Source organism: Thermobia domestica, chromosome 14, assembly GCF_964235325.1.
Source record: "Thermobia domestica chromosome 14, izTheDome1.hap1.1, whole genome shotgun sequence".
Lineage (NCBI taxonomy): Eukaryota > Metazoa > Arthropoda > Insecta > Zygentoma > Lepismatidae > Thermobia > Thermobia domestica.
In genome coordinates, this window is record NC_137467.1 from 111,064,104 (window position 1) to 111,088,672 (window position 24,569).

The 24,569-nt window shown below is 34.9% G+C and overlaps 2 protein-coding genes across 6 annotated transcripts in view; one reads left to right on the forward strand and one right to left on the reverse strand.

Annotated features, from left to right (window-relative positions):
* Positions 1-24,569, reverse strand: part of aop (ETS variant transcription factor anterior open) — a 438,519-nt gene that overhangs the window by 113,878 nt on the left and 300,072 nt on the right. For all 5 annotated transcript variants that reach the window (XM_081738735.1, XM_081738736.1, XM_081738734.1 and 2 more), the window contains one exon: positions 7,832-8,032. In XM_081738735.1, coding sequence (XP_081594861.1) covers positions 7,832-7,994 — 163 coding nt within the window. In that variant the 5' untranslated portion in view covers positions 7,995-8,032. The remainder of the gene's footprint in view (positions 1-7,831; positions 8,033-24,569) is intronic.
* Positions 1-24,569, forward strand: part of LOC145670288 (uncharacterized) — a 119,809-nt gene that overhangs the window by 42,992 nt on the left and 52,248 nt on the right. The window lies entirely within an intron of this gene.

The window sequence follows — 24,569 nt, forward strand, 5'->3', positions numbered from 1 at the left end:
ATCAAAGTTCGATCCTTGTACGTCCCTGTTCGGGTGCCATTCTATTACAGCACTAGGATTCGGTATCGAGTTAAGTAGATAGATTGGGGTTTTCCTCCGGGTACCCACCGTCGACGACGAGCCACACAATACGATTACAACTTAACATTAAATATGGTGGTCTAATTGTCTCTATTAATCTGGGTTCGAATGATAACCGTGCCTCCCATAGCCACACGGAATAATACATTAAGTCTATATATAAATAACCCGAATATACTGAGGTTGTCTGGAAGTATAAAGTCGTACCGTACTACCTTGTACACACAATAAATAAATAAACATGGAAGGCTCACAAATATATTCAAAGCTTGCCTAGAATCTGTTTTTATCCAGAGGTCGTTACAAATACATTCAATAATTAAACAACAGGGCACTCACGACGCTTATTAGTGACTGTACACACGGGACTCATAGAATTGATTTTTAAACACTAATCTTGATTTTAAAAATTAAAATAATATCGATTTATTATTTTAATTTCACATTTACAAACAACACTGAGATTTTCCACACTATATATATATATATATATATATATATATATATATATATATATATATATCTTTTCTCATTGGCCCATAATTAAACGACACGGTCGCGTTATTCGCGTCGCATAAATGAAAACGGAATTACACTCAGCGATGAGAGAATGCAGGGACAATCCATATGTCGTTCCATGGTAAAAGTTCTCGACTTTTCCTTCGTGCTGCTATGATGATCATTACACGACGTATGAGAGGAGTTATCCTGTCAAACCATGAGTAAAATCATTTTTACATTAATATGTGTCACTCTTCAGTGTTGCCGTCTTTCTGTTCCTTTTCCACTACACAGGTTAGAAAAAGATAAAAAAAAACTAATCATTAACGATTTTGCCTTTCACATATCGAATGGTACTTTCAAGTAATGTCACAGTTTAACTACTATCTTATAAAATATGAACGCAAACATAGTCATATTGAGTACTGATGCGTTTTTTTTTAGTATGGGATACACATATCCTTCTCGATTTCGGTTGTCCAGAAGCACTCTTCTTGCCTCAACGCATTTTTACAAACAGAGAGCGGATTGATATATATGTTATTAGAATATAGTTCCTATAAAACTACACATTATTATTAAACATTTTAGTCACACACCATTAAGAAATTTTTATATCTATTAATTAAGTGACCAATAGGTAGATTGTCATTAAATATTAATCAATAATCAATAATTGAACGTATTCATATTTTAGACATCAGACTGCGTAGGGGTGAGTGAGGGAACGAACAAATACCGTCCTAAATACGGTTCGGCGAGAGGTGCTGAAATGTCTTGAGAGAGGCATCTTCCGGGTAGAAAAATTCCATGGTTTCGCTCTTCTGCGAATTTCGACTGGCTAGGCGCTAGTTCCAAGAATTTCCCTTGAGAATACGAGGGTTGATTTAAAAAAATACACAACTTTACTGTCACATAGTTCCTACAGAAGTTTTATCTAAGATCAATATAGATAATATTGAAGTTTCAGATTAATCCTTAGTGTAATCATTTGTTTATTCTGTTATTATTTTTATATCAATTAGTTTTTGTCTCACTTTGAATATTGTTATAACTTATTGTAATTTTTACTTCGTTCACATTCTATGCAATCACATCTATACATTAATACAAATATTGTTTATGAAAGTTATGCTAACTATGCCCGAATAAGTGAAATAGGTTATGTCGTATTTTAGTTTTCATCAACTTTAATTCAATACCATTTATACTTGTTAACAATAAAGAATTTATTTAGGACCTAAATAATCAACCAACTTATCATATTTTGAATGTCTTTCTCATCGATAATTTTATAAAATTAAAAATAAAATTGATTATTGGACAAATATAAGAATGATATTGAGATAAGATGAAAATAATATATTATTTCATGAATTGTAATTTATATATATAAAAGCTATTCAAAAAGTAAGGTAACTATGTATATGAAATGTTTAACAGTCCAGGATTCTTTCTTCAATTGTAATCAATTTAAGAAGTCCTATAGTTCGGAAGCCATACATACAACGATAATGTATATTTTGTATGTACTTCTAAATATTGTTTCTATTTGTGGGTAAAAGTGCACAAGCTATTAAGAAGAAGAAGAAAAAAGATATAAAGAAATAATTTTAATATTTTGTATTATATCGATATATTTCTTGTTTTTCGTTGCTATGACAACCTATTTATTTAGTTGATATGGTAACTAAAAAATATAGAACGAAGAACCATCTTGTAGGAATGCGATTGTTTATGTTTTCAATCTGACAAATTGGATATATAGTACGAAATATATATCTCGAAGTGTGATTTGATCATAATCTTACGTAATATATAAATATTCAATATATATATTTGGAATCAGGGATTGAAACCGAAGATATAACGTTACAAATTACGAAAACAAAAGAGGAGTTCATGTTGTATGTGTTGAATCATTTTCCTATACATTGTGTATAGTAGTGGTGGGCACAGAAACCGTTTTTTTTTAGAAAAACCGAAACAGTTTTTTCAAAATTTTCAAAAACCGGTTTTCTCCAAAACCGGTCCCGGTTTTGTAAAAAAACGGTTTCGGTTTTCTTCAAAAGCCGGTTTCGGTTTTCTCCAAAAAAAACGGTTTAGTTTTTCACCGAAACCGGTTTCGGTTTTCTTCAATGCCGGTTCGGTTTTCATCGAAACCGGTTTCGGTTTTCTCCAAAACTGGTTCTATTTCTGACCGGAATAGCTTTTCGTTGTTCTCCGGAAACCCATTTCCTTTCCACAGATAGTTTTATGTGTTTTCCAGAACAGTTTTTGGTTTAGGTTTTACTAAAACCCTTGCGATGTTTACCGAAGCCGCCATTAGTTCCTTGAGAATGTTTTAGATCTTCAAATCGGCTTAGTTTTCAATCAAAATTGGCTTCAGTTTTCATCAATAACTACCTTTGAGCTTCTACTTAAATCCAGTTTGAATTTTCATCAAAACCCAGTTGGGATTTTTGTTATAACGGTACTTTATTATTAATGAAATGATGCTTTTTTTTAGTTATGCCCATTACGCTAAATGAGACGGTGATTAATGAAATGGGATGATTGTAAAATTATTTTTTTGTTTTCTCTCCGGAAATCGAACCCGGGACCAGGTGCACGAACCTCTTATGTGCTACTCAGTAGACCAGCAGGAGGCTGCTTAGCCTAAATATTCCCAAAGAGTATTATTAGGAAGAATATTATTACACAGTCATTTTAACAAGAGAGTGTACATTTACATTCATTTACATTTTAAATAACTCTTACGGAACACTATGTTCATTTTTGCTTAAAACGGGACATTTAGGCACCTCCTTTTGAGAACTGAAAAACATGGGACGTCTGGTCACCTTCGGCTCTTTACATTTGACTGCCACTCACGAAGGTGATATTACTGATCGTGCTCCTAATGGTAAGAAGTTGTCTCACGCGGCTAGATATTTTCATTGTGATCCAGAACTTTGAGGAAGCGGCTGGATGACACATGGAGGTGAGACAGAGAATAGAGTAGAAGACTGTAGGCAATAACAAGAGCCCAAGATACAAGTTCTGGTTCAAGAAGTAAGGAACCATTCTTTGCGTCATCGATGTCTTGAGAGATAAAAGCCATGAGACCTCCACGCCTCGTCGCACAGTTGACGTAATGCACAATCTAGCTGTGCAAAAGTCCAAAATGAAGTTGCTTGGAATAGCACTCATTGTACCCGTAAGGGGTCACAAATATACCACAGATGACAGAAACAACAATAGAAAAATATTACGTTATGCACGGAAATGGTTTTGTGCGTATAAAAGAGGAGCTGTGAGACAGCCGCTGGTGTTACTAATGGTAGTCATATTTAGAGAGTGAAAGTTAACCCATTGTGCTCCCAAGTTTTTCCGACTGTTAGGAATCGAGAGTTGAGGCATTTCCTGCTGCAGAGATGCAGTGTTACACAAATAAAAAATAACTAAAAAATTAATAGGGTACCACACTAGTACGCATATAACATCAGAAGATGATTTTCCTACAAAAAAAATACGTTATATTGCATTTTAATGTAAAAACAGTAAAGATATCCGCCTATATCACCTTGAAATATGTTTATGTGCAGTAAATGAATGTTCTTTTAAGCAATAATAGTGATATCAGCTGCAGAAAACTGCAACTTTTTTAAGTGTTTTATTTTTTCAGATACGATGTCTATATTCCGGAGAGAACTATTTCATATTTGTCATGAAGAAAAAACACTAAGTGCCAAAAATTCTGCAGTTGCAACGTATGTCTGGAGCAGACTGGGACTGGACAAGACACAAACAGATAGAAACGAGTACATTCAGCAGCAAGTAAACAACTTTAATAGCAAGGTGCATCGAAAATGGCAGAAATCTAATCGTATGCTGAAGTATTTTTATCACACGAAGGTAAATGGCTGGATACCAATGTCACCTTTGTACCACAACATCAACAAGATGATCCAGAACTAGGGTCATCATCCTGCAGCACACTCGGAAGGCCACCGAAGGAATTTGAACAATTGTCCGTATCATCGAAAAAGAGGAATGTTTCCTCGTTAGTGAAGACACATTCAACAGAAGAATTAGCATTTGCCGCCCAAAGTAGTTTACGTTTGTCTGGAAGAAGAGATGCCGCAAGCGTAGTGCGTGAGGTCACTGAAACAACACCAACGAGGGCTACGAAAATTAAAAACTGGAACCTACTAAGTATATGCCGGAAGGAGCACTTGCATTGTATATAGACGGACGTTTTACCAAACATTCTTACAAGTTAATTCAGTCTGGCGTTAAGGCACGTAATGCTAATATATATCCTTCCTACGATCAAATCCAGAAAGCAAAGAAAGACTGTTATTCCAATATGGAATCAATTACAGTTAGTAGCAGAGGTATCAGTTCAGGCACTGGTGGGACTACACAATAACTAGATTGGTCATGGTTCACGAAGATGTCTTATCTCAAAACGTCGATCATTTATCGGATGGTGTTACAGTTATTTTTAAGTGGGGTTGTGATGGTAGCTCTGGCCATTCCACATACAAGCAAATATTCTATGATAATGATGAAGGTGCTAAAACAGATTCATTTCTATTTGCAGTGTGTATAGTTCCACTACATATGCGTGCAAATAAAACTAATGCTATTATTTGGCAGAATTCTCGACCTTCCTCCACAAGATTCTGTAGGTCTATTAAACTCTTATTTGAGCAAGAAACTGTGAAGGTGTCCAAACGTGAAATAGGGATTGTCGAAGAGCAGATACAAGGACTCTGTCCCCCTGTTGTCAATATTTGTGGCCACGATACCATATTTACTTCTATGTGTAAATTAACAATGATTGATGGGAAAACGTTTGGGGTCATTGCTGATATTTCAACTCAAGCATGTGGAATTTGTGGAGTTACCCTAAACAATATGAATAACTTAAAATTCATGGAGCAACTTTCGACGGATGAAAGCAAACATGAATTAGGTCTTTCAACACTGCATGCTTGGATAAGGTGTTTTGAGTGCATTCTACATATCGCATATCATCGAAACGTCAAAAAGTGGCAAATGCGTATGCTAGTGGATAAGGAACAGTTTCAGTAAACTAAGAAATGCATTCAAGGTGACTTAAAAACTAAAATGGGACTCTTAGTTGATATTCCAAAGCCTGGGTTTGGTACAACAAACGATGGTAATACTGCCAGGCGCTTTTTCGAGCAGTCTACTGTGGCATCATCTATCACAGGAATCGATGAAGAGTTAATAAAACGGTTCCACGTGATATTGCAAACAGTTTCATGCGGTTATGCGGTGAATGTGGAAGCGTTTCGTAGTAACTCAAAATCAACTGCTGAAAGGTTTGTTGAACTGTACCCTTGGTACTACATGCCATCTAGTGTGCAAAAACTGCTCATTCATGGGGCAGATATCATCACAGCTGCTGTTCTCCCTATTGGTATGTTTTCAGAGAAACTATGGAAGCGAGAAATAAAGATTTACGACGATGCAGGGAGTTCCATACACGCAAATTTAACCGTGTGCAAACAATGGCAGACTTAATGAATAGTATGCTAGTTTCCTCTGATCCTTTCATCTCTTCCATTTCTCAAAGTGGCCACATTGCTCAATCACGTAAGATTTGGGTACTTGATGATGACGTCAAATCTCTCTTGACACAACCTTTTCTCATTCCTGACTTATCCCTAGATTGTGAAAGCGACCCTCATAGTGAATAATGTTCCGGTAACTGCTTCATACGTTCATATTTAGATAAAATGCACACCTATTGTAAGAACAGTTTTGATTTTTCGTTCCGTAAATTGAGGTGGCTTTGAACACCTTGATTTTGTCTCACAGAAACTTAACCTTACACCTTGTAACTATGTACCTATTGGGAAAAAAATATTTTTATATTTAAAAAATAAGACTGAACAAATGAAAACTGATAGCAGAATAACCGGAAAATGAAAACAATAGATTTCAAAGTCATTCCACCGGTCAAATTCACCCCACTTTACAGTACTCATGCTTTTGTTCAGTTTAGTCGTTACTACAGTGTTGCAAATAAATGTTTATGTACCACAGTGAGGCATTGTTTTTGATATATGACTGTTGCACAGCTAGATTATGCGTTTCGTCCACTGTGCGTCGGTTTCACGTTCGGTTCAGATATATTACGAAAATTTAATTATTTTTACAAAAGCTATCATAAGGCATATTTTCTAAGCTGCAAGGAGGGAGTTAATTTCATTCCTCCATTTCGCGACAGATTCTATACCCAAGTGTTTATATATACAGTATATAATATATATATATATATATATATATATATATATATATATATATATATATATATATATATATATATATATATATATATATATAAAACAGTACGTCAGGAGCCCGCCAAGTCAGGAAAATGAAACTGGTATCTTAATACTCCACTAAATAGAGAGACAAGAAACTTCCTGTTTTTGAGAGTTTCAATTTTAAGGGAAGAAAGAGAGTGTTTTCTATCATTTCTTTGTTCACATTTAAATCGACGATGTCTGTTGTTTGGAATCGCGTCACGGGAAATGGTTAAACAGTTTGAAATGAGCTTTAGAACCTACCTCAAGCTGGGATATTATCATGTAACTTTCCTTAAAAAGCGTATCCTAAGGGAGTAGTGGGTTAAAAATTCATGCCAGAAATAGAATATCTTACTACACTTTCACTGATATGCGTATTTTAAGGGAAGAGGGGGCTCAAATATTTTTCCTGACCCTAATTCCCCCGTGGGACAAGAAAAATATAGAAACCCTATAGAATCCTTATAGAGAAATATAGAAACACGTAGATATTTATTACACGTAGGTAAATTACGTTATACTTAAGTATCGAATTGCCGAAACAATGTTTGCAAATACAACTATGCGGAAAAGCATTGATTTAGTCCATTTTTTAAAACGTAATTTTGGATTATCAGCTGAATCAGACAAGTAAAAAAAAATAATAAAAAAAATAAAAAAAATGAAACACGAATTTCAAATTGTTACCTTGTTTCGAAACCAGGTCATATGAGACTACATGGATTAAAAGAAAACTGTAAATAATTTGTCTTAAGTGTGACAAGAAATTCGAAAATTGTACTTATTACGGAATTATTTTATTTTATTTTATTTTTTTTACTTGAGGGATAAATTTTAATTTCTAAAAATAGTGTTAAGTGAAATGGACCATATTGTACATTATGAGTTTATTTTCTTAATATTAGAAACATTATACGCACCTAAGCTGGTTGGCAAGTGCGTCTTGAAGTCTAGCAGAGGGGAAGCCGGAGGCTGCTGTTGCGGAAATCCCAAAGGATACCTCCAAAGCAGATCCGGACTGAATGGCAGAGCAAGTGGAAGCCGATCCATGGCAGGAGGCAACTGGACCGGTAGGAGTTTCATAGATGGTTGTTAAGCAGCCTCACTTTCAAACCAAAAACCTGAAAGAACAAATGCAAGTAGAATCAACAATGACGTGTCATATTAATGCCTATAAATAAAGAACCATGATATGCGTAGGGTTGCCAGACGTCCTATATATAAAGAATTGTTCTGTATTTTACAACTATTTCACTGTCTGTATTAGGGTTGTACAGAACGCAAATTTATCCTGTATTTGATTACTAATACTGGGAGTTCAAATTTTCAAGCTATTCCAAAGAGAGTGTTCACACTATGTTTCATGGGTTCATGGAAGAACTGTAGCATTACACACACTGATAGTGATGTGTCTTTCGTGAATGAGCCGAATTTTCTAACAGTTCTTTCGGGTGAGCAAGCGAGTCGTGGATAATTCCTCAGTATAGCAGTCACAGCTACCAAAGATTCAGTATCTCAGCACAATTCTAGTAGGATTTTTATCGATGGGTGAACAGTGGAGTAAGTAAGCAGAGAAACAGACTTCATTTGACAACAATGGAATGTTTAGTGAATTTAAACATGACTTACACTTTCCTCCGTAACGTGCCACTTTCATCATTCCACCATTATCATTCACCTCATCATCACAGCCGGGGACGTTAATCTTAGAACGTACAATATCCTTCCGGCAGGATGTAACATCCTACAAGTCCTACCATGTTTATCTATAAATTAGAGTATGAACCCTAGTTTTTAGCTCAAAAAAGAATCATGTTGATACGACTGTTAGTTCAGTAATGGTGGTATGTTTTGTAAAAGTGATCGTGTGTACGTTTATGCTCCCTATTTTGATCCACCGAACACCAATAATGTGTGGAGAGTAGAGCGAATTTCGGTGATAATTGGGAAGCACTAAACCTACTTTTATACCGTTTACTGTATATTTTAAAATGCGTACTGCTGGAAGGCTTCAGTCCTTCCGGAAGGACAAACTCACGTTCTTTCCATTAAGGGAGTGCGTCCTGCCGGCAGGGCGGCGGCTCATGTACAGAAGTCCTTCCGGAAGACCCTTCCGGCAGGACAGAAATGGGTACGTTTTATCTTTAAACTAAAAAAGAAAACTGCTGCTTAGGAACATGACGTCAGCAGAGAAATATACTAATGAAAACCGACTTTAAACATCAGTTGGTGTTAGGAAGGGCCTTATGAAGTATATGTTAATGAAAATGGTCAAAAAATTAAGTGTACTGTTGATTAACTTAATATTTTAAAAAAAAAAAATCAAATTAAATTATGTACTGAAAGATGTTTAGAAATCTGTTCTTATTTTTCTTCTTTTTTACAACTCGCGTCCTGTATTTGCTCTGCCCTACACTCATCCATGGCGTCTCGTGTCGGTATATGCAGCCTCTGCCACGACGTATGTACATCATGTTGTTATAGTAAAACGTAGTCTTTTTAATACAATCAAATTTTAACAATTATACCACGCGAGGCGACAATTATACCAAAGCTCGCTCATTCTGGAAATAAAGTCGGATAACACTACCATGAAGATTTTGTGTATCCAAATTCTTGACATCATAGCCGCCGTCCACTAGTCAGATTTCCGAAACAAAATATCCAATGTGCGCTGAAAAATGCACAAAAAGGTAATAATCTTGCGTTTGCCGCCAATTGGCAGTAGCTACTTATGTTGCGCTCTAAATAACCTACCCACTATTCTGCAATTACAGTAAAACCCCTCTCGTCCTCCCAGGGCTGGTCCGCCACTCCGGTTGATCCGACCGTGCTCAAAGCCGAACTTGTCCGACTCGTCGGTAACTCACGAGGCCCATTGTCGTTAACTGCCGTTGCTGCATCGTTGTTTCATTACGGTTACCGCTTGTCCGCTTTAGTGCTTCGTCATCTGGATCAAGATCTTTGTGGATTAAGAAATGGGGGAACATTGCAGCTATACTAAGTCTATTATTTAATCTGCTAAATAGAACTCAAAAACTAATTTTTTCAAAGTACTTTTTTTTTTTTTTTTAACTATAGGCTTACCTAGTAAATACTGTACATACAGTACAGTATGTATTGGTCTTTACAATAATAAAAACAGTTCCCTAATGTTTCTACTCTAGAGAATAATACAGTTTTTTTTTTTTTCAGTTCAGAGATTGTTTATTTTCCCGTAAATCCGTATTTTTCTGTATTTTCTGAAAATCTGACCTTTTTGTGTTCCGACCATACTCTGTCTCAAAGGTGACGAATTAGATGGGTTCTATTGTACAGTGGCGGATTGACGCACAGGCACAGTAGGCACGTGCCTAGGTCGCCAGCGTTGAAAGGACGCCAAAGAAAAAATATATCTAAAAAATCAGTTATCGAGAAATCGGTCTTTGTTTATAAATACCAGTTGAAAGGCTTATTTTATAATTTTAGAATAAAGGACTAATCTAATGTTGCACTTGCACTTTATGTTTTAAAAGCGCTGTGCAGTTTTGGTAGCAATAAGGCATCGATTTAATTTGCTGAAGCGCCTACCTATGTACGCATATAGTATTCGCTTCGTTTCTGTTCTCTAGCAGATTAGAAAACTAAACACAGGGCGCTGTTGACTTGGATTTTTTAAAGGATTGTACATGGAGAATTGCACTGCAATGTTCGTTTCAAGTACACCCGCATAACAAAGAACGTGACAGTGTTATCTAGTTCTATGTTTACGTTTTATTCCAACGTCGTGTCGGTAATTGAATCAGTGTGAGTGGTTGAAGAAAGAAATTAGCAGGTGCAGAAAGATGCAAGTTAAACAGAGTGGAGGAGGAAAACGAAAGAGAGCAACTGAAGAAAATTCCTAAACCCTAGAAGATTTTTTTGCTGACACGGAAAGTGATAAGACAACAAACACGTCAGCACATGATACAATTGCGGATGGTATCCAGAAAGAATGCAACGTGAACATCAATCACTGACATAGATGTATACTATCTGGGCAAAGATCATTTGATCCAGCCAATAAAAACCTACAAGCAACAGATATTGATGTGAGTGAAGCAACAGAAGTAATTGCAGGATTGGAAGCACGTTTGCAAATTGTTCGTACCGAGTTCGATGCTACGAAGAGGAAGCAAAGAATATAAGTGGATGTCAGGAATATCTGCGTGACAATGGACAGAAGAAAAGTAGGAAAACTGCTCCCAATGAAATAAAAGAGGGAGAACATGTGTTTACAGGAAGAGGACGATTTTGTATGGAGACATTTAACGCAATTGTGGATTCCCTCACCTCTGAATTGTGCAGAAGGAAAAGGGTTTATCATACAACATGATAAATGAAAAATTTAATTTCCTCGCAAAACTGAATAGTGTGAACTGGAAACCATCCGAGCAGAAACGAATGCATTGGTTCTCCATTACAAAGATGATTTAAACGACAGGTTTTCGAATGAATGCAGTGGCGGCGTAAGACAAACGGCGTCCGGGACCAGTGAAGTAGATCGGGGCCTCTATTTTACCAATCGTGATTTATACACCACTATTTTTGACATACATTTACATAATCATTATTTCTGTTTACTCCTCCTCTTCCGTTGGGCGTATGTTTAGATCATCTTAATCTGAGATATATTAAATAAATGGGGGTGACATTCAGCAACCCTGTCTATTTTTTTTTTTAACCGTAGAACCGCCATCAGGCTGGTATCTAAAAATAAAACTGGACCATTATTGCATTTTATTTCATTTATTTTTAAACAAAGGACACGATTGAAAAAGGATAGGGATACAAGTGTAACGGAAATACAACCCACGACAGAAATAAATCTTAAGAACAAATAAAACGTAACAACAAAGAATCCAGAATTTATCCTATACCTATACTATCCTAGTATCAACGCGTACTGTAATTAGATGGAATAGTGGAAGTAATGCTCCTAGTAATACATTTAGAGACAAATTTACGTACAAAACGTAAGAATGAGCTGATATTTAAAAAATTGCAAATAATAATGTATCCGATGCTATTTCCAAATGTAAGCTCTATGTTTTCTAGAATTCTCTTGTTCGGTTCTCGCCTTTCATGTTTCTCCTGTTTCAATTTCTCGTATGGTCAAGTTTATTCTTAGTTTCTCATCTGTCTGGGTTTACACTACATGTGTTTTATTTGATTAGATTTTTCTCCTACAACTAGCCCCATTCACTTTAACATTCGGGTTGAGTTGATTTTAGTTTAGCGTCCCTTTCAGCAGTGAGGCTATATGAGACGTGGACCTACTGATTAACGTGGAATCCGATTCACATGAGCTCCAGCCGGGAATCCAACCCGGGTCTCCCGCGCACGCTAACCGCTTAGCCACGAGGGAGCTCCACTTTAACATTCGGTTTCTCTCCAGTATCATACACGACACTTCTACATTTTTTTTTTTCGAACTATCAGTAAATTATGGCTAGAGTAGATTTCTCTCCTGCGTGTCTTCTTCACTTATTTTTTACTATCTTTCTCTCCAGTGATAATACACGATCTACTTAGTTCCACTGCTTTTGCCGAACTATCAGTGAATAGTTAAGCACTAGAATATTTCTCTCCTGCTTGTCTTTTTAAACTACTGTTTCTCGATTTCACACTTGTTTTATATTGTTTTGTATTTAATAATTCAGTCATGTTTATATTGTCACTTATGACTATTTTCACTACTACTTACTAACATACTTAGTATTAGAATATAGTATAACAAAAAGTCCTGAATATATGGAATAATTAGGGATATATTATAGGTTAAATATGTGAGCACAGAATTCTACTACAGGTTATACCATCCTACTTTTCATTAACACCTATCACCAGTCAATTGACATATCTTGATGGCTTCTTATTACTCTTTTGGTACTTTTGTATTTTTATTACCTTAATTTGAAACATGAAACTACTTTCGACAGTAGTTTCACTACGACATTAGCCTGTGTTCCACAAACATTCAGAATGATACCTTCCTTGCGAAAGTCTCAACTATATTATCAAAATCCAAAGTGGATGCTATATTTCATTTTCGATAGGAAGAATGGCCAGTTTCGTGAGTCCTTGACTCATTATGGAGCTCAAGTATGATTTTATCAATTTCATTTTGCTGAAAGACCTCTCACATGATGTGACAGATACGGGCAGTGTTATGAAAATCTGAAAAGCGGTTGCCAAACTTTAGTAAACTTCAAGCTCCATTGAAGATACATATTTCAGTATGCATTGTGGAGAAAAGTCAAGTTGTTCTTTAGCTTTCTGAGCACATCTTAGTGAACGGATTATATCCTTACAATCCTGAAATAATTCTACGCCATCCAAATCATTCGGGTAGCACAAAGCCAAATCAGAGAAACATTCTTTTAGCCTTTCCTTGCTCTCATCGTCTAGCTGCTGCACAAAGGTGGCCATAGAACACAGGAATCCAAATCTGTCGTTCAGGTCGTGCATCTGAGTAAAATTGTCATACATTTTTGTCTCATCTTATCTAGAATTTCATTGAAAGAGCACTTCACTTCGGCCTATGCAGTCAGAGGTTCATCCTTTGCTTCTTTTCCAGGCATGCATCTCTTTCTCCTACTGCGTGTATCCAGAGTTATGTTCCATTCTCTGCAACTTTCTTCAGCTGCGGATATGATTTCCTCGGCCAGCTCAAGTCTCCAGGTATCAATGGTATCAACCAGACTCTGTAACTGAACAAGGGTTTGATTGAAACTCATATCCTGAGATTGAAGGCAATTTTGGATCCAATCAATATATGAAAGAACTGCAGACCAGAAATACAATAAAGCGATGAAGTTACATGACTGAATGCTTGCAAGAAAACCAGCGTCTCTTCTAGTATCAAGCGTTTCAGTCGAAGTGTCACTCAGTTCTTCCAACACCAATTGTTTCATTCAACTGACTATAAAGTGCCTTCACAGCTTCTGCTTTTGAACTTTCATGTTTCAGATCAATCTTTACGTGCTTTTGCAGCATATTCCATCAGTGAGTAGATCTAGAGAAGAATACAAACGTTCCATTGCTCCAAACAAAGTGACCGCCAGAACGTTAACGTGCGCAGCATGTACGCCACAAGGTTCAATTAATTTTTGTTACAAGAAACGAAAATGGCCAAAGTACTTATATTCCTTATCAAAGTTTGAACTCCAGAATATTGCCTGGCCATTGTAGCCTGATTATCATAAGACTGACCTCTGCAATCTTAATATCAAGCCTATGACGTTGAAGTTTCTTCAGCATTTCAGCAGAAATACTCAGCAATCTTTCCTTCGATAGAGATGAAATTAATAAATGCTTGGAACCGGAACTTGAACAGAATCACGCTGTATGTCAACAAATCGAATGATTTATCACAACTGTTCCACATAAGAACAGTGAGGAGTTGAATTAAATATTATGCTGAAGTATTTTGAATATTTGAATTTTGAACACTTGTTTTCTTATTGAACATTTTTTTTCACTAAATTTTTGGGCTGAAATGTAAATTCATACGCCAAAAATCAAGAGCAAAAATGGGGAAACCAATTAAGAAAAAGGATTTTGCATGCTGAAAATTCAACTTGTAAAGGACAAAAGAAAGAAAGAAAAAAACAAGGAAAATAAGTGAATCAGCGACTATAGCGTCTCCAGCAAAGAGCTTTTAGTTAGCAACATAATGCTAATACCCTAATAAAGCATTCCTCCTTTTTGCCCTTCTCTTGAACTAATAAATAAATAAATAAATAAATAAATAGTGATATTCTAGGAAGCAGGCTAGCAGACGGGGCCCCATTACTTTCATCATAAGAGGTTAAAATGTAAACAACACAATATACTATGACTTTCTTTTATTATATTTTAATATACACTCAGCTTTTTCCTTTAAATTTTTCTGAGGTTATTAAGCAGAGTGGAACTTTTATTCATATTTTAATCCATATACATTTTTTTCTTTAAATTTCTTTTGGGGCCCCAAGACCGTGAAACGTTTACTTTATCTATTTTTCACTTATATTCAGAGCTTTTTTCTTTAAATTTCTTTGAGAGCCTCCACGATAATGAAACTTTTATTTTATTTATTTTTAATCTACATTCAGTTTTTTTTTCTTTAAATTTCTTTGCGGGTGCCCAAGAAGTGAGGTCCGAAGCTAAAGCTTGTTTAGCTTATACGGAAGTCCAGCACTGATTAGCTTTATTAGATATATATTTCTGTTGTTTTATCCGTTATTTGAGGTAATATTGATTGACAATTAATTTCGTTTACTTTTAGGGAAGATGTGGATTATAAAACTTGACGGCCCTAATGCGTCTCATGCTAACAAGGTTCGTTAGTAATTATTACCTACCGTCGGGGGCCCCTACATAGTGGGGCCCGGGGCGGGAGAACCGCTCACCCCGGCCTTTCGCCGCCACTGAATGAATGTGTTCATTTCAAAGCTTACTTAAAAGCGTGTGATGCAACTATCAAAACTGCATCTGACATGTTGAAATACGTACTTTTGAACAAAGAAACTCGAAACAATCTTTCTCAATGCAGATATTTGCCTACGAATGTTTACATCTGTGCCAACTTCGAACTGTTCAGGGGAAAGATCTTTTTCTGTGTTAAAGCGCGTTAAGAATCATTTAGGGTCTGGAATGCACATCAAAAAACTTTCAGCTCTAAGTAAAATGTATATTGAAAGGGAACTGTTACACACACACGCATTTTATATTATATATATATATATATATATATATATATAATATGTGTGTGTGTGTGCGTGTGTATGTGTAATTCTTTAAACATGGGTTTTTGCAGGTGTTTTTGTGTTAAGAAAGATAAATTTTGAACACGTTGTTAGTTTATTTGCAGATCCTAAAGCCAGAAAGAAGAGTTTTACTGAAAAATAAACACACTGCTGAACAAGACTGCACTTATTTAATATAAAAACATATTTACACGTGACGTTTCGATCTTCTAGCCAAGATCCTCATCAGACGTACGCTGAGTCTCAGTGTACGTCTGATGAGGATCTTGGCTAGAAGATCGAAACGTCACGTGTAAATGTGTTTTTATATTAAATAAGTGCAGTCTTGTTCAGCAGTGTGTTTATTTTTCTGATTTTATTCGCAAGACGTATGACTATAAGAGTTTTACTCTGCAACAAATATCGTATTATTTCCCCTAACTGTTGATGTTTAAAGATTAAAAGATAGTGTTACCGTCCAAATTATGACACGTAAAGATGTAGCCTATAACCACTGTAAGATTCAAAGCGTCATAAATGTTTGATTGATGAATGTGATGAAGTGGGTTTTTGCATACTAGTGTGTGTATATATTTTAAACATGAACTGTGCTGGTGTTTTATGAGAAGTGCGTACGTGTATGTTAGGGAGGGGCGCCTTATGTTAGAGTGCCTAGGGGCGCCAGAAACCTTATTCTGCCCCTGCTACTGTACTTAATATACAAATGTGTAGTGGGAACGTGCTGCCACTTGTGGCGCTATCATGAGAAGGTAAAAATTATGGCATATTATTATTGTGGCATAGATACCATTTTTCAAGAAGAACGAAATAAAACCATGGAATAATAAAGTCTACATCCAGTAAGAATTGGTCAGCTTTAAATTCATAAAGTCATTACATTGAAGCACTACGTCAAGTCTCTTTTATCATCTGTCAACGTTTGAAGCAAAAACTCATCAATTCTTTCCCGAAAAAAAAATCGATTGCAAAGGTCTGCAATTTGGTATGTCGTCCAAAGGAGATACTAGTATAGGAATTGTACTGAGTAATGGATATCGATAATGCAACATGCAACCTTCCAGGCACTTCAGTGGCTGGCTTGGAAAAAAAAAAAAAAAAAAAAAAAAGCAACAAGAACAAAAGTCTTACGTGCAATTATTAGCAATTAAACTGTATCGCTTTTATCAGGATGATATGAATGGTGCTGTTCACATTTAGAATTTAAGTAGTGCCTCAAAAATGACTATTAATTATTATTACATCGGAAGAGAGATATTCACTTCTCTAAAGTCTGAAGATATCATGATATAGAAATACGACGGACACAGACTACAACAGTTAATTGGATAAAGTCGTATTTATCTGAACATAGTCAAACTGTTGGCATCTGTAAAGAGGTAAATGGCAGAAGAAAAGTGTTTAAATCATCTTTAATGAAAGTAACGAAAGGAGTACCACAAGGATCAATATTGGGACCTCTTTTGTTTGTTGTATATATTAATGATTTGGTTAACAGTCTAGGCTGTGTGAAGTCAACATTGTATGCTGATGACATAAATGTTCTTGTCAGTGGAGACTCAGTAAATGAAGCAGAAAGGCTCACTACAAAGACGCTAACAAAAATTATTAGTTGGTTAAACATAAATAAATTAACTATGAATTTAGGAAAAACTAACATTGTCAAATTTCGATTCCCGGGCCAAAGAAATGAACTTGTACCAATAACTGTAGACACTGTAGAATTATGTCAAACACCAGCTATTAAATTTCTAGGAGTATATGTTAATGAAGATTTAACATGGAATACTCATGTTGAATACATTAATACTAAACTCAGTTCACTCTGCTTTGCATGCCGTAGGTTGCAAGGTAGTTTGTGCAAGGAAGCTGTCATGTCCTTATACTATAGCAAAGTTTTTTCAATAATAAACTATGGTGTTATATTTTGGGGGAATTCGAGAATAAGTGCTAGTACATTCCGAATACAGAAAAAAATTATTAGAATAATGTTTAGCATGCCTGAACGATCCTCATGTAAAAATATTTTAAAAAAATATAAATTATTGACATTACCTAGTTTATATATATATCGCACAATTATGTATGTAATCGAGCACAAGGATTTATTTACTTTAGCTAATACGATTCATTCATACAATACTAGGCAGAATTGTAATATGTATATTATCCAACAGAATTATGCAAATTTTAGCAAAACTGTGTATATGAATTGTATAAAATTATATAACAAATTACCAACAAAGTATAAGGACATTAACGAAAAACGGATATTTAGAAATACTCTGTTAGAATTATTGTTAGAAAAAAGCTATTACTCTGTGGAAACTTACCTTACTGATAATATATAGAGAATGTAAATCATATCTGACAACTGTAATGCTTAATTGAGGATTGTCCTCATTTGTAAGCTATGAACAGGCAAATAAATATGAATATGAATAAGGTAACGCGTCCATGAGATGTAGGCTACTCAAACAATAACTGAATCAAAATGAAGAAATAACAATGTATGAGTATTCTATTATAATCTGTTTAGAAACGAAACAACTAAAAGTTTTCCGGTGAATGTTCCACGAAGCAATAAAGCTGTACCAAGGGCGCAGATTTCTCTGTAAATTGGGGGGGGGGCATTCAGATGCAGAAGGTATATGTATGAAGATTTTAAGACAAATTGCACTTAAGTTATGCCAAATATTGCACACCCATAAATACAATAGGGGCCGACGTGAACTTTGCGGAGGGGCCTTGCCCCTCCCCCCGCCAGGATCGGCGCCCTTGAGCTGTACTAGGAAATTGGGAGGAGAAACCCTGTATTACGATATGATCAATTTATATTCCCTTGTTTACAAATTGTTCACACGAAAATATATTTACAGGGCGAAAGTGATATTCCAATCATCCATATTGCTGAAGGGATATGTGGAAACTTCAAATTTTGCCCAACCATGTTTTGCCACACACAAGTGATGGTATGTTAATAATTCCCGTACGAATGACATATGGTGAAGAACTAATGTTCATCTCAAAATACAGACAGTGACCGTTAAACAGGATGCTGGATCACTGGTAAATTTGGAAAGACTTGGAGAAAGAATACAGCATAATTGAAATTTCCGAAATTAGGAACACCAAACTGTATAATATGCTTCAAATACGAACACTACAGAGGATTATTTGGCGAATATATCAAAATGTTTCTGAAATCAGATGTAGCACCTAGTGGGTGGCCATCTTGGTTGAAAGAGAAAAGCTTAGCGTTCACGTCTTCAGCGTAGACACTGGGGGTACAATTCCCGCCAGAATCTCGTGTGATTCAGACCCGATGTTAAGCTGTAGATCCACGTCTTTATAAAGCCTCTGTGCTTAAATGGACGCAGAACTCTAACCAACCAATCGTTCTGGGAAAAATTTGGCCAGCATTAAAACCAGGAAAACAGTAACTATTACCATTCATAAAGAAGTATATCAAACTTAAGTCAACAACTTAGTTAACCAAATAATTTTAGCTAATGACATGTCTTGTATGTATATTGGCAGTAAAAGAATAAATTTTCGTTGACTTTTGTCAGTAAATTTGATCGTTTTGTACAGCACGACGCATGATCAGCATAATTGTACATAGATGAATTGAATAAGAGTTGTTTAAACTGTCTAACCCAATTCATTTTTATTTTGATACAGTTGTTAATATTTACTGAAAGTATTATATTTCCAGATTCATGTTTGAGAAATACTTGCAAGGAAAAAATTTTAAAAAATGCATTTATACGTTGTGTCTGGTGGGCCAAAAACTATAATTTCAAATTTTTGGATTCAGATACCAGGAACCTATGTATTTAAACTACGAGGGTTCACATTAGAAGACACAGTAGCGAAAGCATTGAATTTTCACATCTTAGAAGAAAGGTATTAATCACTAAAAATGAGAGTCGTGAAATAAATATGAAAATACAACAACACATTCGTTTGTATGTCGAACCAAAACGTCATACTGTAACCTTAAACTAGCAACAAAAGTTACAAAATCAGATGCACAAGTTTTAAAATCATACACAACCGTATGTTATCACTACCAAAATTCATCAGAAAGCAAAGGACAGAGAATGGACTTCAAAAAATTTTCTAACAATGTTTTATTAATCATTCTAATATTTTGAGAAGTCATACTGAATACCTGAATCCTAAAAATCCATACCATGTCACTTTTATCCTTCCTAACAATTATAATAAAACTCTACCAGATAAACGACGCCACTACATGAAGACTAACCTGACAGATAACTCAGTAATCCTACAGTGAATTTAACGCAATTTAAAGCAGTTTTGATTTTTTGATTTTTTTAAATATTCAAACTGTTACTTCCAAAACTTTTAAAATTTTGTTTGATTTTTTTCATTAGAAAGTGTTTTAAACTTTGAAGAAAAATTTTTAATTCGAATTTTCAAAAAAAAAAAAAAATTGTCAAACTTTTTCAACTGTAAAATTCTTGCAATTCTGTTTATTTAAAGCTTTTTTTAAAGTTCCTAAGTCTGTTGAAAAAAATGTTTGCTGATTTCTCGTTTGAGAGGATCTCCAATTTATTCGAAAATAAAATTATGATTTCGTTTCATTTCAGGCGCTGACGAAAGGAAAGTTTCGAGGCATGGAAACAAACAGATACAGAATCGAAAATGTGTAATGAATATCCGAAATCATATCTTTTGTTTCAAAACTTCTTTTCAAAAACTTTATCAACTACATCCATTTCACTTTCATACTTGAATTCATAATTTTTGCATCTCATTTGAAATGGTGATGAGAGAATCAACCACGACGCAGCATTGGAAGTAAAATAAATATTCATGCCCGTAATTATTCTTTTACTCCTTATATATACGCTCAGTAAAATTTGTTCAAAGCGAAATCCGAAGGGACCGATCTATTTTTTTTTTTTTTCAAACTAGTCGTTTACGCGTTATGGAAACTTGTATCAGAGATTACTCAGGTCCGACGTACCCGTATATCTGCTGCTTACTAATGTAAATTCTCTTTAATTTTATTCTTCCACATTGTAAAATCGCACACTACATTTATCAATCACAGTTATTTATTACTCTTGGATTCCCCACACTTTGTTTCACACAATATTGTCTCTTCTGGAAGCTATAGTCATCCCATACACATATTGAATTGATCATTTGCGAGAGATTTAGCTATAGGGTGAGCTTCACCTTGTAGCATTGATCCACATATATGCATCTTGTATTAGTGAACCATTCTCAAACGACTTCGTTAATTTCTGGATTGCCAGCTTTCTTTGGTTCCTCTTCATTAGATTATTTCCTTGCAGCCATTGATCCATTATTTTATCTTTCCATTTTAGAAGATCATAAATTCGAATGTTCCCGCACTATGTCGCGTCATTATTTCCCGTACAAAAATTATGTTTTTCTGTTTAAGTTCGATAACTTTATCATTAAATGACAATCAGACATGCGACATAGTTCATTGTTAAAACTTGGGAACAAAATGGGTCACTAAGACGTAGGTACCGAGGTACCGTTATACCGGTATATATATATATATATATATATATATATATATATATATATATATATATATATATATATATATATATATATATATATATATATATATATATATATATATAAAATATGCGTTTAGTTCCAAAACAAATACTTACAAGACTTTTCAGCTTAAAATCTCTAGAATAATTAATTACACTTCCATGGGTGTGAAATTAGACTAAATTAAATGCAAGTACGTATGCTATCAAAAATTTATACGCCAAACTATTTTATATCTGACAAAATGCATTTCTTTTGGAAATATATTTGATAAACAATTAATCATACAATACTGAAAACTTAAAAAATGTATTTCAGATAAAGTACACTCACTGCAATGAAAGTAACTTTTCCTTTTCTGTACTATTACGCATAAGTAGATACCTATCACTTACTGTAAAACGAAGAGTAGTGTTCCCAGCTTTATCAAGAAATTCCATATTTTTTCCCTTTTCGTAAGTAAGCATCTGATATGATTTTTTAAAATATTTGATAATTTGCTAATGAAAGGGTACGAAATTTCCACAAATTCGAGACAATAGATATCTACTGAGGCGCAACATGTGAATGAAAAGTTTGAGACAGCTATTAAGTATATAAACTGATCATCTGTCACCTGGTCGGTAATTATTTGCTCCTGTCTTTTAAAAGAAACGGCTGCCAGAAAAGAGAATCCTAGATCTTATACGTGGAGATTCTCAACTTTCACTACTCTCTCACTGAAGAGATGTAGAGGAAATTGAAGAACAAGAAAATTAAGTGGGACATATATACTATTAAACCATTCTAATAAGCAACCATATAGAATCAAAATATTACTTGTCTGGAGTGGCTGTATGTTAAGAAACGGATCCATAAAATTCAGTTTTTCGTAAATTGTAAATAGTCTATTGTATGGTATACGAACCAGGCAGACTCATTTTGAAATACTTGTTTCGGAGCATGATGAGAACTATTAGGAGAAACACGTCCCAAACCAAGCGTGTCTTTTTGCTGCTGTAAATGCAATTATCATCATTAATGAAATAAAAGGTAAATATTCACACAAACAGCTATCACGTTATTACATATTTAATAAATGCCAACTCTGGAAAAAGTGGTTATAAGATTGGGCTCTCAGTCTTTCATCTAGTGTTATAATGTAGAACATGACGGTCATACTTACACTACTGTACTTTCACACATGTTTTTTCTACAATTGTATCTATTATGTTAAGGTTCGAGATATAGATACGGAGAAGGATGGAAAATCATCTGGAAAGAGGAATTCCCCTGTGGCTAAGCAGTTAGTGTACCGACTTTGACGTGGAAGACCCGGGTTCGATTCCCGACGGGAGCTCATGTGCTTTGGAACTCACGTTACGTTATAGGCCCACATCTCTCACAGCCTTGCTGCTGAAAGGGACGCGAAACCCGAAATCAAATCAAAATCTCCTGGAAAGAGAAAAATAAAGGAGTTCTACGAAGAGTGAATGAAGATAGAAGAATACTGATGTTGATAGCAAAAAGGAGAACTTGGTTAGGACATTGTCTAAGGACGAATTGCCTTATACGAAATACTTTGGAAGGATTCATTTCTGAAAGGAGAAAAAGTGCAAGAACATATCAACTACTGGACGAGATCGAAACTTCTTCAGACAAGAAAGTAGGTTATACTGTAAAATGTTAAATGTGTTTGGATAATACGGATAGATAAATATATATATATAGATATTTTCAATAAACACCAATTATAACACGAAAGCATTAAATATGAAATTTACACGTAACAAATATTACACTTTTAATTATTTTATATCTTCATGTTTAAAAGTGAATTAATAAACGTCTGAGACCGAGTTTCGAACTCTTGATCTTCAAGTTTCACAAGTTCTTTACAAAGACAGTACCTCACCACGCTCGGCTACCATGATCGGCACATGTACATCTTTTTTTTTTTTTTTTTTTTTTTTTTTTTTTTTTTAACAAGAGTTTCTTTCTCATTCGAGGATTGGCGAGTAGAAGAGGCAATACAATACCTTTTCTGTGGCCAGAGATATTTTCAAGTTTAAGGAGCTTTTAACGTATAGAAAGGTTATGCTATTTTGAGCTGAAGTAGGAAAACTTGTGTATAACTTGCAGCTACTGTCTATATAAAAGGAGGGAAAATGAAATTCCCTCTGTACAGATCTGCGGAACTTGTGATGGATCTAGACTCACTTTTCTAGACTTAGTTTCTGAAAGGATTTATAGGTTCTTGTGAACAGAAGTATATAATGTTTCCCTCCTAACCAAGTTGTAGACCATCCTAAAATCAATAAATAATTGATGAACCGGGGTATTGTATTTCCATTTTTTCGAGTATTTGTCGAATGGTAAATAACTGGTCGATAGTTGATCAACTTCGCCTAAATCTCCACTCATAGTCTTCAATAATTTCATCTGCATATGACATAAATCTTGCTAATAGAAGTTTGAGACGATTTTATACGATGTTGGCAGAAGAGAAATGCTATTACTAGAGACCAAATATTTAGGCATTAAAAACCTGGAAAATAGGCAAGCAAATAGGTACTTAAAATTTTAAATAACACGCAGTATGTAACTCGAAATGATGATACGTACTCAATACAATTAAAAAAATAGGTTCAAGTAATAGTGTTTAAAAATATAGAAACATACCTGATTGTTAATATCTTCGTTTACTATATATATATATATATATATATATATATATATATATATATATATATATATATATATATATATATATATATATATATATATATATATATATAAATGTACCACGTGCTTCTTTTTACAAACACCTAGGGTGTTTCAAACCAACACCGATAACGTTTGGGAGGTGGGAGTTATAGGCTGCCGAACACATGAAAAAATGAAATTTAAAGGTTCATAGCTCCAAAACTATGGGACCTACCGTGGTCGGGTCAAGACTTCACATAGGAATCAACATGTGCACTATCCAAAACTACGTGTTTCAGTCAACAATTTTTATAGAGGGAGTTTGGCTACGAGCATATAATTTGAAGTACTCACCAACTATCTCTATAAAAATAGCTGCGGAAGTACCGTAGGACTGTGAAACTTGCATATTTGGGTAGGGCACATACTAGTCCCTTAAGTGAAATCTTGACCCGACTACCGTAGGCTCCATAGTTTTGGAACTATGGACTTTTAAAGTCCATTTTTTCATGTTTTCGGTAGCCTGTAATTCCGAAAGGAAGCATTTGTGCGCCCAGGTTGGTCTATACTTTTTGTCTTATCTTAGTGTCAGGAATCACCTCCCAAACGTTGTCGGTATCGTTTTGAAGTACCT